General features: G+C 37.8%; 1 protein-coding gene across 1 annotated transcript; it reads right to left on the reverse strand.

The window, feature by feature from the left end:
• Positions 1-6: 6 nt before the first annotated feature.
• Positions 7-18,807, reverse strand: LOC141898856 (sodium- and chloride-dependent GABA transporter ine-like). Its single transcript, XM_074784989.1, has 14 exons — positions 18,603-18,807; positions 11,945-12,217; positions 11,133-11,267; positions 10,118-10,400; positions 9,349-9,481; positions 7,868-8,002; positions 7,299-7,402; positions 5,863-5,987; positions 5,425-5,537; positions 5,206-5,346; positions 4,850-4,949; positions 4,663-4,763; positions 4,142-4,321; positions 7-2,956 (listed from the first exon to the last, which is right to left on the reverse strand). Exons 2-14 carry the CDS (start codon positions 12,165-12,167, stop codon positions 2,786-2,788), a joined length of 1,944 nt encoding a protein of 647 aa, XP_074641090.1. The 5' UTR covers positions 12,168-12,217; positions 18,603-18,807; the 3' UTR covers positions 7-2,785.
• Between the last annotated feature and the right edge of the window lie 229 nt (positions 18,808-19,036).

Here is a 19,036-nt window from a genome sequence, read left to right on the forward strand (position 1 = left end):
TTTTTATTGATGACGAGATGTACAAGAGAAAAAATACAACATAATACGATAAATGAAAAAGGTTTTTGGATATAATAGGTGATTTTTTATAACTCACTATAAGTGGGCACTAATTCTTCTTCCACAGTAAATGATAACTATCAATATAATTATCTACCATAATTTCAAATAGCCAAACACGAATCATTCAAAAAGAATCCAATATCATTCATCTCCAAAAATATATCTCCAAAATGTTAGATATCAAATATATTATTTTTTTGACCATGACCTGAGAATGTTACTACAGTAAACTACGCCTTACTCGGTAGCGGTGTGAATGCTGTAAATATTACAGAGTTCTGGATTAGGACTTGTTGCAGTGCCTGCTGTAAACATTTCACTGAGTTCTAAAATCAGGACTCAGTTGCACAGTTCTCAGTTGAGTTTCAACTCCAGTTTAAAATGGTTAATTTTCTATGCGTTAACGGGAATAGCAAATTCTAACCGGAACTCATGGAACCGGGTTCTGTGGAAAAAAAAAGCTGTTCCAAATAAATTGCAGTAGAATTTGAGTTGAGTTGAGTTGACTGGTACCGAGTAAGGAGGAATCTGCTGTATAAGGCATATTGAATTGACTGTTCATATCGGAGGGCTGGAGAAACAGCAGTAACATGTGTATTTAGCTCCAGGTATCAAAAATACGCAAAATTGCAATCATAGTGATTAGTGATTGCAATGAATGTAGCACATAATGATGTTTCATTTGATTATGTACAAGGTGAATAACAGAAAAGATAATTGTCTATTCGACATCTATTCGACACTATGGCCTCGAGATGCAGAGTACTTGCAATCATTGAAATTTTTACGTATTATTATGCTTAAATAAAAACTTACAAAATTGTGTTTTAGGTGCAAACAGCGAATAGTGATTTACAACTACGTCTAAATAAACATAATTGATTTCAAAACTAACAGCAATTTTCTCGTAAGCTAAGATTGAGTAACATGAATATAGATTAGTATCATAATTATTTTTAGAACTACTGCCACACAAAAACCCCATCCCCCTCTCTTCGACTATGAAGAGAAAGCCTTCAAATGGCTACATTGATATGAACTTGATGCATCCCCTTCTATGAAGAAACATGCCCAGCGCTTGTCAAAACTATCTCTATTAGCATATAAATAATTGATACATGTAATAACAGTTCTGATAATAATTACTTCATTACCTTATCTACGATTAGTATTTTTTTCTGATTCGCCTAAAACGTGAATCGAATTTTCAAGCCTAGCTTCCGATCCAATTTGGATCGAATTAAAATATGGTCCTACTTTAACTCATACAGTTTCAACAAACAGCTTTTTCAGTTTGCATCCATACATTAATAGAACTAGCTTTTTCGGTTACATAAAATATGAAACTTATGTTTAGCAGCGCATTATTACGTTATTAATCATATAGAAAGGCGTCTCAAACTTGATCTATTCATCGTTATCACAGATTTATTCGCAACAAAAACGAAATCAATCTCAAATTTTCTTTTGTTGATGGACTCATTTACTCAGGCGTAGAAAACTACATTCATTTCATATGATTTATCACACAATCGAATATAATAAATATACGTATATAACAATAGTAAGAGTACTGTCTACAGCAGTATTTGAAAAATAACTTGGCTTTCTAAAAAAACTCGGTCATGGTATTATGAATCATTTGTATTATATTAGTTGTACCTAAATTCTTACACACAATTTTAAAATAAATATCTAACACTCGCATAAATCATCATCGGATAAGTTGTCCTATTACTGAAGTCATCATTAATATTCAGTCGCAACGCAAATCGCATTTACAAAACAATTTACCAAGTGGTGGATAAGTCATCGGCATAATGATCGTCATAACTACACCGACATATAAGCAGAGGGCGAGATTGATCGCAATAGAGAGAATAGCTATGATATAAAATATACATTTTACATGATCAAAATCAACACAGAAATAATAACTCGATATAAAGAGCCGTGACGAAGGAATGAATCTGTATTTGGGGTAGAAACTAAAGTGAACTTTGAAACGATAACGAGATCAGTTACATGCATTCACTGTATGTAATTTCATACATGTTTAACATACAAAACACTAAACATGAGATGACTGAACAATAGTGTTACATGAAACAGTTCAATGTCACCCTCTACCTATCAGATAGCATGGACGATCAAACTACACCATAAACAGATGCTGAACGAGGGTATTTATCCCTAACGAATGGGCAATAGATCTACAACGAGCACATTTGAGCCACTAATAAGGTGTAGAGTCAATGAAAAACAGGATGGAGGGGTCCTGCCCCACGGCAAATAAATTTGGAAAATCTAAGCCATATTCGTTGGTTGCATAACGTTGAGGGCTTTAGGCTTCCTCGATCGAGTAGAAAATGCATGTAGATTTTATAGCTCTCCACAGTTGCGAGTTAACTCTGAACTCAGGATTCAGTTCCACAGTCGTGAGTTAGAGTTAACTCTTTGAGTTCAAATTAGTACGATTTCAATCAGAATCGTGGAAGTCCCGTATTTTTCGGAGGGCACTAGAACATCAAGCATTGAGACCCAATATGAGACATCTGATTGGGATCCACCATTAGAAAATCAGTAGATACCACACCGGTACTATAGAATATCTAAATTACTGTCGTGTTTTTTAAATTGGTGAAATGTGCAGAGATTCCATAAGTGCAGAGAAACTAATCATCAGCTGTTTTAATTATAGCTGTTTATGGTGCGAATAATGTTACAGTTTAGTAGTGACGTCGTCATTCTGCGAACTCAATAACAGTTGATTCGATTTCAAAGCGTCGACACCGTTTACCGTCACGTGTTCCAGACGATCGTTCGGTTGTAGATTGGGAACGTTGTTCTTTTCGATACCGAACAGGTGCGGACGAACTGTGTTCTTCAATTTCTAGAAAAAACATGAAAATAAAAAATGTCACATGAACGAATCACCTGACTAATAATTATGACAGAAGACTCCTCCGGCCTTACTTACTGACAGCTCAAAATCGGTGAATCTTAATACTTTTTTTTTTTAATTAAAAATTATAACATATACAAAATATGTAATATATACAATAGTGAATTCTAATCAAATCTATTTGGTAATACTTTAACTCGGTGAGATATTTACTCTCCTAATGCTACTGAGTAAGATAGAGTCTACTGTATTAGAGACCCTATTTTGAGCAGCTGAACATCTTAAGATATTAACAGATATTAACATATTAAGATGGCTAAATCAAGTCCCCAATTTTTGAACTTCATTTAAATACTGTAAACTTTGTAGTCCACTTTATCAAAAGCTCTTGTTTATCTTTCGAGTGATATTGGCTCAATAACAAATGAACCTTGAAACAACAACAAGATAAGTTCAGATTGCTTTCCAAGTAGAACAGATTTGCTGAACGAATTACTATTCAATTTTCATCAATCAAACATTGATTCTTTAAGAATGAAAATCAGCTAACAATCAGTAGTCTAAATCAATTCATCATATCAGGGTTCTTGCCGGTTTCCCAAATTCATATTCCTAGATTTTTCCACACCAGCATTATAAATTCATCGTGCCCCTAAGTTACACATTGCCAACCTTAAGGGGCAATGTAGGGCCATTCAAAGTAAATAAGTAACTATCATCAAAACCATTGACATTTTCATAAAGTTTGTTATCAAATGTGAAGACATTTAATTAGGTATATAGCCGGCCTAAAATTCAAAATAGGATAACTTTATTTTGATACCATTTTCTGCTTTTCCATAGCCATAATAGAGAAAATTACAAAATTATCATAGCTTTTCAAGGGCCTGGAAAAAAAATCAGATTTTCCAAAACCCGTAAGAACCCTGTCATACCGCCCACATCGGTGATTTAGGACTTTGGTGGTATATAGAGTATGGTGGCATATGAGGGGGTTAATTATGATTAGTTCCAAGATAAAATACAGGGGTCAGTTGTACAGTTGTGACTATAAAGTCGGTCTTAATACTAATTCATGACAGTGCATCTGTTCAGAAAGATCCAGGTGTTAGGTGGAGATGATGGTTAATCGGGGGTTGATTGTATTTGTAGGTTGAATTAGAGTAAGCTCACCTTAATCAGAGTTTTTCCACTGGACTGAATGAAAGCATGGATTGCTCCGGCCGGAATACAAATAATGGAACAAACCGCGATCATCCATCCTAGAGCTTCTCCCCACGTCGGATACGTGTACCAGTCACCTTTACCATACGTAACCATCTTATACTGGACCCAACCAAATATCCAAATAGCCTGAATTAGAGTTTTCATCGGATTAAGTCATCACATAACTAATGAGTCATCTATATTTTTTTAGTCTCAATCGGCTTTTGCAATTCAAGTAACTACCGTAAGTGAAAGTTGCGAAAGGATAAGTTGTCAACAGAATGTTTGTCACAACTACAACGACTTAAGTGAGTTCAAATGATTCATTCAAAACCTCCATACTTTATGTAAAAAACTGCAGGACAAAGTTCTATCCGAAAGTTACCGGTTAAATTTGATCCATTTTCAGTGTCTAAATCCAGTTTCAGCGTCTCAACTGAGAATTGTGGGACTGAAGCCTCAACATCATATCTAAAATTGGTACTTACCAAAATCAAAGCTGGTGAAAAGAAATACCAACAAACTTTAAAGAAAAGCTGTGGTTCTCTTCCCGTCATTTCTTTAACGTTGCGAGCCAGTTTGTTAGCTCCTACATAAAATACAAAAATGGGAATTAAACATCGATTTACAAACGACAGGGAACGTTTAAAGATATCTACGTCGTCTCATACGAACCGTAAACCCAGGTTATAGCTACGACTTCAAAAAATGCCAGATACATGAGAGAAATACCGGCGGCAAAATAATCAATCAACTGGAAAAAGTAGATTCCTCCCTAAAATATAAATATAATATCATGATGAGTAACTTTTTACGAGCAGTCCTGAATTATGATTAAAACTGACAGAAACTCCTTTGAATTACTGAAATCACAAATATTATTTCTATAGGTTGACAATGTATGATAACTCCAGTTTCACAAAGAAGTTAAAAAATTGATTCGCAATTAACTGAATTGATGGACTAATTAAATCGATTAGTGCTGTTACTTTTCCGTGAAATCGAGCCTCCATTCTTCGGTTAAAACTTACATTGGTGATATTAGGCAGTCCCAGCAGGAAGGCTATAATACAAACTATCAGAACCACTATCTCCTTACGCTTCAGATATTTCTTAGCCTTGTCCCCAAGTTGATCTTGTAAAGTGGTGCAGATGACTTCAACCATACAAAACTATCACGAAACAAGAGACAAACTAGAGACGGAAATTCAGAGAGGTTTTACCTATCGAGAAGCGCATTTTGTCTTTACCTGACTGTCGATGCCCAGACAGATTAACATGATGAAGAATAAAGTCGCCCATAGCTGTGAGACGGGGAGAGTGGTGAACGCTTCCGGGTAGACAACAAACACAAGACCAGGACCTAGAAAAATAAAAACAACAATCCATCGTCAAATACTCCATGATATAAAAACGGACGCTGATCCTCGGTTAGACGAATTCAATCGGTAGTCTTCCCGCCACTCACGCCAAAAATACGTAATCAACCGAAAGAAGAATTTATGAAAGACGAAGAATTAAGACTAATTTGAGCGTGAAAATCAGTGCAAGATTGACGATCGAGAAGTGTTGAACAAGTTGAACCAGTACGACACGCTGTCTCGTGGTCGCAGCCAAAACTTTTTAACTATTTCTTTTTTCACGTTTTTGTTTGTTTGTTTGTTTTTGCGTTCACACGATTAGTTTACCTTGGGCGACAACATCTACAACTTCTTGGCCTTGGTTTTCCGCAATGTAACCGAGTATGGAGAAAATGACAAAACCGGCGAGAATGCTTGTAGCCGAGTTGATTAATGAGACGGTCATCACGTCTCTGTGTACAAATAAATCATCATCTAATTACAGTTAGAAATACATACACACAATACATTTAAATATGAACTTCTTCACCATTGATAATAAAAGAGAATCCCGAAATAGTAACGAAAAATAATATCAAGTTCGGAATAATGAGTTATAACAGAAATAATGAAATGTACATTCAATAAATTCTGTTTCTGTTGTAACTCGTTATTCTTGAAGATGACTATTAGTATATGGTCGAAACGTCGAATAAACTACTAGCTCAAGGAAACATTTTCAGACTTTATATTATTTTTTGTTATCATTACTGGATTCTCTTGATATTATGAACTTCTTTCAAACAACTATCTATGAAATACAACAGTCGAACTCACTAAAGTTGTCATCTGGTAAGTCGTCACATTACTGAAATTCTCGGTGTTTTTAAGTTATTGATGTAAAGTGAACATATGACAATAGAAGCGAGTTTGACGTATCAAAACACGCTTTCGTTATTCAATTACGTTAGCATGATATAGATTATTATATTAATTCAATTTCATCGGCACAGTTTCGCAAGCGATCGTCCACACTTCAAGCGTGTTAAGCACACTTCACCCGAGACATTTTCAATCAAAAATGAACTACAAACACAATACATTAGGCATTTTATTGGCACACTTTGAAAAACTGATCTTCGAAGTACTTTTATGATGTGAAGGGATTCTACTATTATATAAATCATATTTCTGTCTAGGGCGTTCACATTGATACCTGCACTAGCGATATTCACTGATTATATCTTATGCTATAGTAAATACCAAGGACCAGTTCTACAGTTGTCAGTCAACTACAACATCAGAGTTTAAATCAGTTCATATCCGATGTTTTAATTCCTAGGTATCAAATCTTAACCGATAACTATGGAACTGGGTCTTGGTGTTTATGGAGCACCCGAGAAATGTTTAAAACGCAGTCTCCATTTCTATTGTTGTGAAGCTCTTTTTCACAATTCTCTCGATAATGAACGATAATTAGCAGCTCTCAACGAGCAGAACTGAATGATTGAAGTGGTCTCGAGTACTGACTGACTGACTGACTGACTGACTGACTGACTGACTGACTGTGCAGTGAATTAGGCTTTTATCATAATACATACATGCATACACGCATTGACGGCATGAACGAACATCAGGTCAAATGCTGTTGATCGAATTTCGATTGACTAGAATTTCATACACAGTTGTTTAATGATGATACGCATGCGGTGATCAATACGAAGCTCATATTCAACTGTACGTGATAGAAATAAACAGCGCGATCGTTTCAATTCGAGCCTTACCGGAATATATTGTTGTTGAATTTGTTATAACTGGCCATCGCTATCAGAGATCCGAACGCGATTCCAATTGAATTGAAGTTCTGAGCCGCAGCGTTTACCCAAACCTGAAAATAAAACATCTACCGATTTCACTTCATTCTACTTAACCCTTTCAGCGCTGACTAATCAATACCCTATAGTGCTGGAGATAATTTGAAAATTTTTAAAAATTCCACCCTAGTGTGTTGAATAACGGGAATACCACTATAGTGCGTCTACACTGCGGCGCGGTGTATCGTTAGTTACTAATATTTAACTATGTTTGACAGGTGCTGCCATTCTTCAATCAATACACCGCAGTGCGGTGTACTAGCAAACTCTATCACTGATTTATACACCGCACTGCAGTCTAGACGCACTGAAAGGGTTAATATATAATCCAAATACTAGGAATGGCTGAAATGTTTAACAAAATTATCGATTTCCAACAGTTACATGAATTCAAAACCGTTTCCAAATATTTCATCGGGGATTTTACATTTACAACACAGACTCGGTGTTTCGTCGATGGTTGTAGTTGTATTTCGTACCTTCGCATCCAACAAAAGTTCCCATTTCGGTTTGATGAAAAACATAATACCCTTTAAAGAACCCGGTAATGTGACGCCTCTAACTAGCAGTATGATCAGTACTATATACGGAAACGTGGCCGTAAAATAAACAACCTGAAAAACAAAACGTACAATTCTTGATTTGTGATTTCATTATCTTTTTCATGATCTTTTTGGAAAACATCGTACAATTTGTGCTTTTATCAGTTCTTTTGCGTGATTTTCCAAAAATATTTATATGGGGTCATTATGGGAGGTGGGAGGGGTCAGTACAATTGCTTACTGTAATGCTTAATGTATACGAAAAAATGGCCGATTTTGTGTACAGAGGGGGAGGGGTGGTTGAAAAATTCAAATTTTATGCGTATGTAATTTATGAATGATCCCTATGGACAATGGCACAATGTTTCTGGTTTTCCAGTGCACTAGCGAATAAATATTTGATTTACTTTAAGATCAATAGTAATAGGCCTTCGTTTTTAAGAACCTAATAAATGCGTACACACAAACACAATGTCAGGTGATGACATTGTCCCCCACATTAAGCTTCTTTACAAATTAAGATAATGGAACGGGGTCAGGCTTTAAGAGCCACTCCTGATGACTAAAGAAATGTTGAAGTTCTGAAAAAATAATAAAATTGTGACACAAGACAGGCCTGACTTAAAAATGGCCAAAACCAGAGACAAGTTCTCTGGATCTATTTCTTGGTAATTGTTAATTCCTGGGGGTCAGATTTATGAACCATGACTAACTTTATAAATAGAGTTTACTTCGATTCATAGTCTATCGAATATACCCACGGATTAACAATGAAACTCAACTATAAAACCAGAACCTGATTATTACAGGGCTGCCAACCTCTGAAAAGTGCTATCGGCAACAAATTGAATTTTTTTTCAATAAAATTTCATTGAAATATGAAAGATAAATTCTTAAATTAATCAGTTATCAAACGTACGACCTCCAATAAAATGATATTTCATCTCGTTATAAAATAGTAACAATTACTGAAAACTAGGAACCGTTGGCAGCTCTGTTATCATAAAAATGATACAAGTTCACGAAATAGGCGTACGAGACGTAAAACGTTTTTTAAACCAGAAGCGCCAGCTCTTATGATCTATCGAATATGGTAATCGCGAATATTGACGCTACTTACATAACCAGACTGTCTCAAGATTCAATTGATCAAATGATATATTTCAAAGGAAATTTTATTCAATTATGATTGATACAAAGATTTTCTCGCGGACGAAAGTATCATAACTGATACAATTTCGTGCACGTAACTGCTAAGCATTATATAAACAGGACTTGTCTCGCATCCATCTCTCTGAAAATTCTCAATTTTCACATTTATGAAACGTGTCGCCCGATATCAATAATCACTCGTATTACGTTTTACACATTGAAAAGAGAATAAACATCGAATACACCTGTCGTGCGAGCAAACTTACCTTGCCACTCGACCTAACGCCTTTCCATAAACAGAAATACACGAGTATCCAACACAATATCAGCAACAGCAACAATTCCCAACGAATTTCACCGGGGAATTCCAAACCCTCGGAAACGGCTAAAACTCGACGACTGGAAATAAGAACAAATAGAGCTATTCGGATATGGGGCGGGGTAGAAAAAAGGCTACTTCTCCCTATTTACACATAGTGGAACCTCATTCTAACTAGCTAAGAATTTCATCCCAAATTTGAAATCACAATGAACAATTAGAATACAATGAACTATCTTTTAATATAGCGAACATATTTTCTGTTGTCCTGAAGTTCAATGTAATGATGAAGTTCTGCTATACATAGAACTATTGGTTAAAATGTAAAAGTTTTTCTGATGCCCTGAAGATAGCTGTAATCATAAAATTGCAATATGGAGAGGGAAAAATTTCGTACTTAAATTTTATCCGAATAATTCTGAATTCTTCATTCCTTAGTTTCTACGGTGTTCCCATTATGCTACTTAAATTAATTCATTGGTTACTTTCCCGACTGGCACAGTATAGGATATCTTAACGATTTACTGCACAGAAAAAGTTGACTATTTGGTGACATGTTTCAGTCGGTCTCTAGAATACTGGCGCCTTTGTTTCGACCAGAATACGCTCTACCTATTCCGGAATACCATAATCGGTAAACCTGATAGAAGCTAAATTGGAATTTGTTCAATCAGAATCTGCCTTAGAGTAATTTTAGAATTATAGGTAATAATTACTTGAAGAATTCTTCAGACGGCGAGACACTGCCGTTAGGTCGGATTGGGTACGTCATATTGAACGTCGTATTCGCCGACGATGAAACGGTGACGTTTCCCGAGATTGGATGACCATTCTGCTGCGAGTTCGCCCAACATTTATCCGTGTTCCATTCGTTGTTACAGGTCGCCCACGGCAACACCGAACGGAACGAACTGAACAGATAGAAGAACGCCCACGAGATGATAACGTTGTAGTACGTGCAGAGTAGAAACGACACGACGACCGTAGCCGCGCCAGCTCCTGTTAAAATATACGAATAAACGACCATCAGGTACCGACGACATTCACCACTCACCAGGTGGCGCAATACTTCGCTTAGTCAAAATCTAAATTCATCAACGAAGGTATAAACAAGAGAACTCGAAAGTATATCAACACATATCGCTGAAGATCGTGGACAATAAACAATATATCGCATAGACTATAATATCAACAATTGAATATAGAATTGATCGGCAACCAGTCTAGCCCCGCTATATTGATGATGTAGTACACATCCTCGAAAAAAATCTATCAAAAATAATATAATACATGTAGTTATAAAATTGATTACAAAACAAACGCCAAAATTCACAATTGTAGTTGTTATCTTGTAACGCCAATATTGATGATGTAGTGCCCATCCTCCAAAAATATTTATCAAAAATAATATAACACATGTAATCATAAAAATTGATTACAAAACAAATGCCAAAATTCACAATTGTTTTTGTTATCTTGTAACGCCAATATTGATGACGTAGTGCACATCGACTCACACAGAGCCCCTTACGCATACTAGGTATCGATGTATATGGACATTATCGTAAGGGGTTTTATGGCGTCCCGCACGCCATGGAAATGATTCTCTCTAATAGTAACCCAAGAGGACAAGCTGCAGGCCGACTTACTGCACTATACACAGGCTACAGGCTGCCTCTACTGACACATGAATGAAACACTGCAACATTTTAATGGTGATCGATGACGTACCTTTAAACAAGGGACAGAGTTTAGTGAGAGCTCCGATTGGTCCACGTCTAGTGTACTGGCCAACTGCCAACTCCATATATAACAGAGGAATGCCACATAGAAAAAGCATGATGAAGTAGGGTATCAAAAACGCACCTAAAAATTAGAAAAATATTTTACTGAACTTATCATATCAAATCTCCGGTGATAATGACAAGCGAAGCGTCATATGATAAGAAAATGGACCTAGTTCAGGTCTCGACTAAAAAAATTGAATAATTGATTTCATTATGAGGGTAGATAAAGCTCTGGATCCAGTTCTACGGTTCTGGATAACATGGAGACGATTTAGCCCAGGCAGAAGTGGCCCGCATCAGGGCCGAGTCAAATTTGACCACGTGTAATTAAAGAGAGGACGTCCGCAAGTAACCCACTTAATCAATACTAAACAATGCTTAAACAAAGCACAGTGGGTCACTTCCGGAACCAGCACAATAATTTGACCTGTGTTAAAATTTAGCTCGGGCCGGGTCTGATGTCTTTGGTGGGGCCAAATTTGGATCGGGCCAAAAATGCTTGTATAATCGCAGCTCTAATTCCTAGGTTCTGAATCTTGTTCAGGATCTAGTTGTTCCACAGTTCTGTAAATGAACTAATTTTCAAGTCAAACTTTACCGACCCACAAACGGGTCGTGGTCTTATGCGCCACTGAAGGACGAATAGAAGCAAGAGGAAACTTTTTACCCACAACTCTGCGGAACTGTGGGTCCAAAACTAACAGAACCGGTATCCTAAAATAAAAATCAACTACTATGCATTGAAAAATAACTCACCCCCTCCACTCTTGTAGCAAAGATACGGGAATCTCCAGATGTTTCCGAGGCCTACTGCGTAACCGATACACGCCAACAGAAACTCGATCTTTTTACCCCATTGTTCGCGATTCTCTCTGAGCACCATTAGCTCGTAATCCGACTTCTCCTGCAGCCCTGATTTAGTGTCAACTTCATCGACATCGTTGTTCAGACACGACGTACACTCCACTTGTAAGTCCATAGTAGCGTTGGTTTTCTCTGTTCGGAGTCGGTTGTCGGAATGATAGTTCTCTATGAATCGAAAAAAAAAAAAATGAAATGTACTTATATCAATACAAAGCTAATTAGGGTGGAACAAGGCACAAACTCGGCAATAAATAAATTCAGTTATAAAGGAAGAAGATTTATACACATGCTAAAAAGTTGACCCAGCACCAAGTCTGTATCAGGGTTAGAATAATTAATTCATGCAGATTTTGTGAAGCTGTTTTCCGGGACAGCGGAGACATTCAACCGAGCTATGTTAACGATGTATATTAATTGTTGGATAACGATCGTGTTGCTATAGACACAGTCAATCGATATTAGTCAATGTATAGCAATATAGGTATACCGGGTGGGGTGGGGGGTAAGAACTAATGACAGCGCTCAGAGTAAATTATTCTATATCAAAACTAGTTATAGTACATTTAATCTTAACGATGGCACGGGTTAACGACTCTTTCGAAACTTATAAGGCCAATAGCCGGGACTGGACAGACATGGAAAGAACTAGTCTCGTCACTATAGAACCCTACATGTCTAGAATGGGCAACCAATTGAACACTCCAGCCCAGACTAGTAAAGCACTGCATAGAACAGAGTGAAGAACCTACACAAAACCCTCTCAAAATTTGTCAAGTACTCCCGATGAAATTCATTCTAAAATGTACGATGACCTTAATTTCCTTCCGATAGTTGAAAAAAAAAACACCTTTTGAAACAAATCCAATTATAGAAAAAGCATGTTATTTTTGCTGATTTAATATTTCCGAGGCTAGGCAATTGCGGTACGTATACAAATATAATTGAGCCCGTATTATAAAAACTCGCAATAACGCCAACGGCTTTCCTTGATAAAAAACGAAAACACAAAGCCTGTTCATAAACTGGGGGCCAAACAAAGATTTTCTGTTATTTACAGGTAAGCGTAACATAAGCTGCGTTCACATTTGGATTTCAGTTGTGTTCACACTTGGAAATTATTCGAAGCCTATTCGCGGCTTATTCAGTTCCATACTGAAATACGCGGCTTATTAAGCGCGGAATGCGATTCCGCGTCGAAAACCTGATCTCAGTACGGTACCGAGCTGGCCGTGTATTTTCTGTAGTATGAACCATGGACTCTAAAGTCTTAGAGTCCATGTGTGAACGCAGATTTGGCGCTTGGCTAGCCGTGTATTTACATCCGCTGTAGTGTAGTGAAATACACTCAACACTAATTACACTACCCTCTACGGGCACATCCAGTGACTACTATACTGGGCTTACTAAATGCCGAATTGCTGACTCTACGGGTGAATGTAACTGGCTCGTGTAAGCGCCGTATTTTGGTGAATTCGGGCGTAAACGAATGTGTGAATGTGGCTATACATATCAGTCTTCAAGATAGCGGACACATTTTGTAAACACAAGTTCAAGTTTTGGTCAAATGTTCAATACATTAAATTGGCATTCATAAAAGAATACAATGCTTCAGAAACAATTGAGTTGCTCGTAGCCTCAATACAGTCATTGGCTTGCTAGGCAACCACAACAGTGGCTCCGACTCCAGAATAGTAGGGATATCATATCTACTGGTAGCCAATCCTGGAGGCATTGATTTACTCAAAGTCAAAGAGAATCTATTTATCTTGCCTCCCAATGTAAAATACCAACAGGATATACGTGTACACCAACATTTTGTATACTACACTTGAAATTTGATCTGAAAAACTTTTGTAACTGGGTTCACTACAGGGATACTGTATGCTAGCGTTAAGTGCCCTTTAGCTTTGTAGGCCTATGACAGATTGTATCGGTGTACTTTTTCTATGCAAATAAACTTTGAATTGAATTGAATGGACCATAGGCATATCGGGTTTGACTATTTCACATGGCTCAGGATGACCTTTGAAAATGGCGTCTTTTTCAATTGGATTTACATAGGGCCTAGAGGGACCAGAGGGTTAGGGCCTAAAGTTCTGGGGGTTGGGATTAGAGTAAGGGTAAGGTGTAGGATTAGAGTTAGGTTAGGCATTATAATAGGGTAGGTTAGGGTAAGGCTATAGCGACTCCGACAGTTCGGCTTCGAGGCTCTGTTGGTAGAGCGTTACGCTTACACTCTCTGATGTTTTTGAGGTCCAATCCCAACTTTCGATGTTCTTCTTTTGAATTTTCTAAGTGTGATATAAAGGTCATCCTTAGACATGTGAAATAAGCCGCGTTCACACTAGATTCGTCGCTTACGAAGTACCGTACTTCACTGGTGCCGAATTCACCAAAATACAGCGCTTACACAGCAATTTACGTTCACAGTACCAGTCCAATTCGGCACTTAGTAAGCCCAGTATAGTAGTCACCCAGATTGCCAATAGAGGAGAGTGTATTTAGTGTTTTGTACTACGAGAATGTGAATACGCGGCTAGCTAAGCGCCGAATCTGCGTTCATACTACAGAAAATACGCCGCCAGCTCGGTACCGTACTGAGATCGCGTTTTCGGCGCGGAATCGCATTCCGCGCTTAATACGCCGCGTATTTCAGTACAGAACTGAATAAGCCGCGAATAGGCCTCGAATAATTTCCTAGTGTGAACGGTTAGTACCGTACTGAAAGCCTAACGTGAATGCAGCTATAGTCAGACCCACGCATATCGAGCAATTCAGATTAGGGGTTCCCCAAAACTTCCTGGGGCTACTTGTACAAACATTTTTTACGGTGGTTTGGGGCTTCTGGGGTCTTCCGAAAAATTTGAAAAAAAAAGGATCATTTTATGAGCATCCTAGAATGATCCCATAAATGAAATGATCAGCCTTGAGGATATTTCACATTTGAAAATAGCTGAAGCTGTAAAATCTGTTCATCAGTCTATTCACACATTCAGATACTCCAAAATCATTTACATATTCATTTCTGAATTACATGCATTTTCAATGCAGAACGGTTCATATCAAGTTACATTTCAGTAGAAATAATCGGACTTAACGATAAGGGCTCAACATTCTATTCAACATACACACTTCATAAATAATTCATTTTCAGTACCAGTCGCGCTCTCACCCACACTATAGGCTTACTGTAGTAGACACTTTAAAGCGCACAGTGAATAATTTTATAATTGCATTACATTACATATTTACTGGTTTAGGTGCTTCATCAATATTAATATGGATGCCGGTGTTTAATATATTTCAATTTCAACTCTTTATTCTGAATCAATTATAGGCTTAACACGCTATCATAGGTCTCATAATAGGCCTTTATGATTTACTTAATCCTTGGAGTTCAAATGATTACTCCAAGCTCTATGTATTGCTATAAAACCATAGCAGTATAGCAGTACATATGTAAATGAATATGAACTCTCTTATTGCTGGTCCAGTCAGTCCAGTGTAACTACCGTATGTTTAGTAGAACTGCTGCTGTTGTCAGCGTTGCAGCTGTCCCTTTCTAGGTCAATGATACTATAGACTTGTTGGTTTGGGTAGAACACCAGGTTGATGAAAACTTAGGACTCAAGTCCAGGGGCAGATCCAGGGGGATTGGGGGTTCCGATGGTTCCGGAATACCGTCAAGCTTTGTCTGAACCCCTAGGAGATGCCCCTAAATCCATGGATTTGATGTAAAAGTGCCCTCATTTGGCGTAGAAGTAAGTGCCCCTAAAAACCACAAGTTAGATGTTAAGTGCCCTTTTTTGCCGTGATTTGACATAGAAACTCCCCCATAATAGTTAGTGCCCTTTTACAATTCGGAACCCCCGCGAGATAGGGCCCCGGATCCGCCCCTATTATTTATTTCCTCGAATTCAAGTACCTCAATTCGACAACCAATGAAACTTGTGCAGCCTCAATAGAAATGTTGTCATATTTAGACAACTTTCAGGGGATGGGTAGACAGTATTGGAAGGAAATTTAAGGGCACTTTTCTGATCTTAGGGCACACCCAGTATCCAGGTCAATGCGAGCGCCGAAGGCGTGAATTCCTTAGAGGGGGGTCCGACCCCCAGAAAATTTTGAAAATATGGTACCATTTAAAGGCTTTTAGAGGGCTTCTAGAGGCTAGCAGAGCAATCCAGAATAAACGAATTCGAGACAAGATTTCAACACATGCGGATAAAAAATGAAGCTGGCGAACCCATGAAAGAATGGTTGTCGCCAACTTTGCCTAGTGCCCCTATAATCTTTAAAAGTGCCCCTTAACAATTATACAGAATACGGCTAAGTGCCCCTTCATTGTTAACAATCGGCAAAAATTGCCTCGTCTTCACATTTATCCTTATGTCGTGTGCCATCTTCCAAACCAAAAGTGCCCCTAAAATTTTAAAAATTAGGCAAAAAAGTCCCCTTTTCTTCAACATTTTCCGCGTATAGTGCCCTCTTGTAAAGTACGAGTGCCCCTTTAGCCCTCCCTGAAAAGGCAAGGAAGGACAAGGTGCCCTCATCTAAAGCATGAGTGCCCCTTGTAAAAGGAAAGTGCCCTTTTTAATTTATCATGATTAAAGGCTTTACAAATATGATTATCTCTCCTCACTTTCTTGGCAGCAGTATATACTGATTAATTTTATAATTATGCCCGGATTACGGACACGGAATTAGCGGTTGCTGAAATAATGCCGTCAAAAATATTGCCGGTGAAATTTCGAAGGGCACTTAAAAATTCTAGACCGTATTGGGCAATACGGCTAATACGGTCTGGATCCGCCCCTGACTTTGAGGGATGCGTCCAAAAGATTAAGCACAATCCCAGACAAATAAGTAGACTTAAGATCTACACACTGACAGGTGGTAGGAGGCCTGAAGCGCGGGGAGGGATGACCAAATGAAACCCCTCTGCAAAAAATCTAGATTTTGGCTTATTTTTGCACTTTCAAACGGAACCAAGCCAAACTGGCAAACATTACACGACAATGTAACTGTAACAACGTACATGTTTATTTTTTGTTCAAATAGTCAGACCTTCGAATCATTCAACTATCTATCAACAGAAATCATTCAGCAACCACCGATCTAAGCATAAAATTTTTTAAATCCATCTGGCAGAAGGCCGGTTCATGCGCGACGTACCATATAATCTATGTAATGACTTGAACTCGCGTGAACCACGGCACAACCAGTCACGTAGTTGTTATTTTACTATTTTACGCTCAGTTTTCAATATCTACTCGTCCAAATTCAATTAGGCCTAGATAAATTACCTGCAGTACACTGACCTTTCCATAGTTTATTCTTTCAAGACTATGTTTGAAGCCCCAGTGGCTAAAAATGGCCTCTACAAATTATTCAAGTAGGCCTACCTCTTTCCTTTCAAACTCGAAAGCGCTTCCTCGCGAAACTCGCCCGCAAAAAAACTAATATCCTAACAACACAACGATAGATACCCTTCTGCGCGAATCGTTGAAATTTGATAAGCCGTAAGAAATTGTTTCATATGCGAAATACAATTACATAACAGCTCAGCACGAACGAGAAAGATCAGAACAATAATCAGAGGTTTGTAATGATGGTTTATTTATGAAAATCGGTCGGCATAGAACTGTGTAATGATGGTATAATAAGGGGTGAATTCAAAGGAATATCTAAAAATCACCACGTGTGTCAAAGACGTCACGATAACGATACCGCACTGACACAAAGTTTCTTAGCAAAAAGTCCCCGCTAAAATTATCAAATCATTTAGTAGACTCGCATTCAGTTCCCATCCAGTTAAAAAAGAACCCACGTGCCTCATCTATGGTACAGCCATATGGGTGTGGGAGGTCGGATTACTTTTGCTATCTTTTTTTTGATTTTGGATCCTTGTTAATATATAGCTAATGACAAGCCCGTGGACTATAAAAACGAAGCATCAGATCAATGCACGGTGATAATGTTCAATCACAGCTTTTGTTCACAATGTCAATGATACAATTAATTCATTTCCAAGTTCAAATGTTTTAAATTAGCTGATCAAGGAAATTACAAATCTCAGGCTATTTTTAAGACGCCGTAGACGGACAACATGGTTTCATTCTGATTGGCTATAACACGTCGCGCATACGCACTAAGGTGCGCGACTTAGAAAAATCAAGGCAAGTGTGGAGAATAGAGTAAGAGAAAATAGAGCGGACAGAGCGAGATTCGAACCCGGGCCAGTTAATTACTAGCGCAGCATCATATCACTAGACCACCGAGCTCGCTGTAAACCCGTTGAATGTTTTAACTACATATAGCCTCACCTTACCCTAATCCTATCCCTAGGGCCTAGGGGGTAAAACGGACCCTTACCCTAAACCGCACCCTCTTTACACTAATCCTCTCCTCTCTAGACCATAATCCTAAAATCAATATAAAACAGTCGTAAATATAGAATTTACGACCGCTTTACGACGCCGTAAATAAAGCCACCTTGTATAATAAAATTTCATTTGTATTCGATGATGATGATGGATTTGAATCTTACCTCAGATCTCTCTCTCTTCTTTTAGCCTTTTTAGCGATTCGACGGTGTTTCCTTTTTACCTGTATCCAAACTCTAACTCTCTGATCATATCCTCGAAGCTCTTAGGAAGATAAGGCGGGTACGATGACGATAGAATGCACAACATGTGAGTCTTTAATTAATGGGGTTTCTATGAGTGAAGTGACGCGTTACCGTAACTGGCTGCCGGTTGTTACTCGAGTGCGCGGCGTCGCCAGCTATTTTATATAACAAAGCCCGTCCAGCTCTACAGTCCATAATCCGATATTTAGTGTTTATCATTGTATGTTGTATTTTCTTATCTTGAAATTTGTAACTTGTATTTTTTATGTTTGTATTTGCTCATTTTAAAATTTTTCAAATCCATGTGAATTTGGGAATCTTATATGTAATGTTTAGCGTAAGGATCAATAAAG

Source organism: Tubulanus polymorphus, chromosome 2 (assembly GCF_964204645.1).
Source record: "Tubulanus polymorphus chromosome 2, tnTubPoly1.2, whole genome shotgun sequence".
Lineage (NCBI taxonomy): Eukaryota > Metazoa > Nemertea > Palaeonemertea > Tubulaniformes > Tubulanidae > Tubulanus > Tubulanus polymorphus.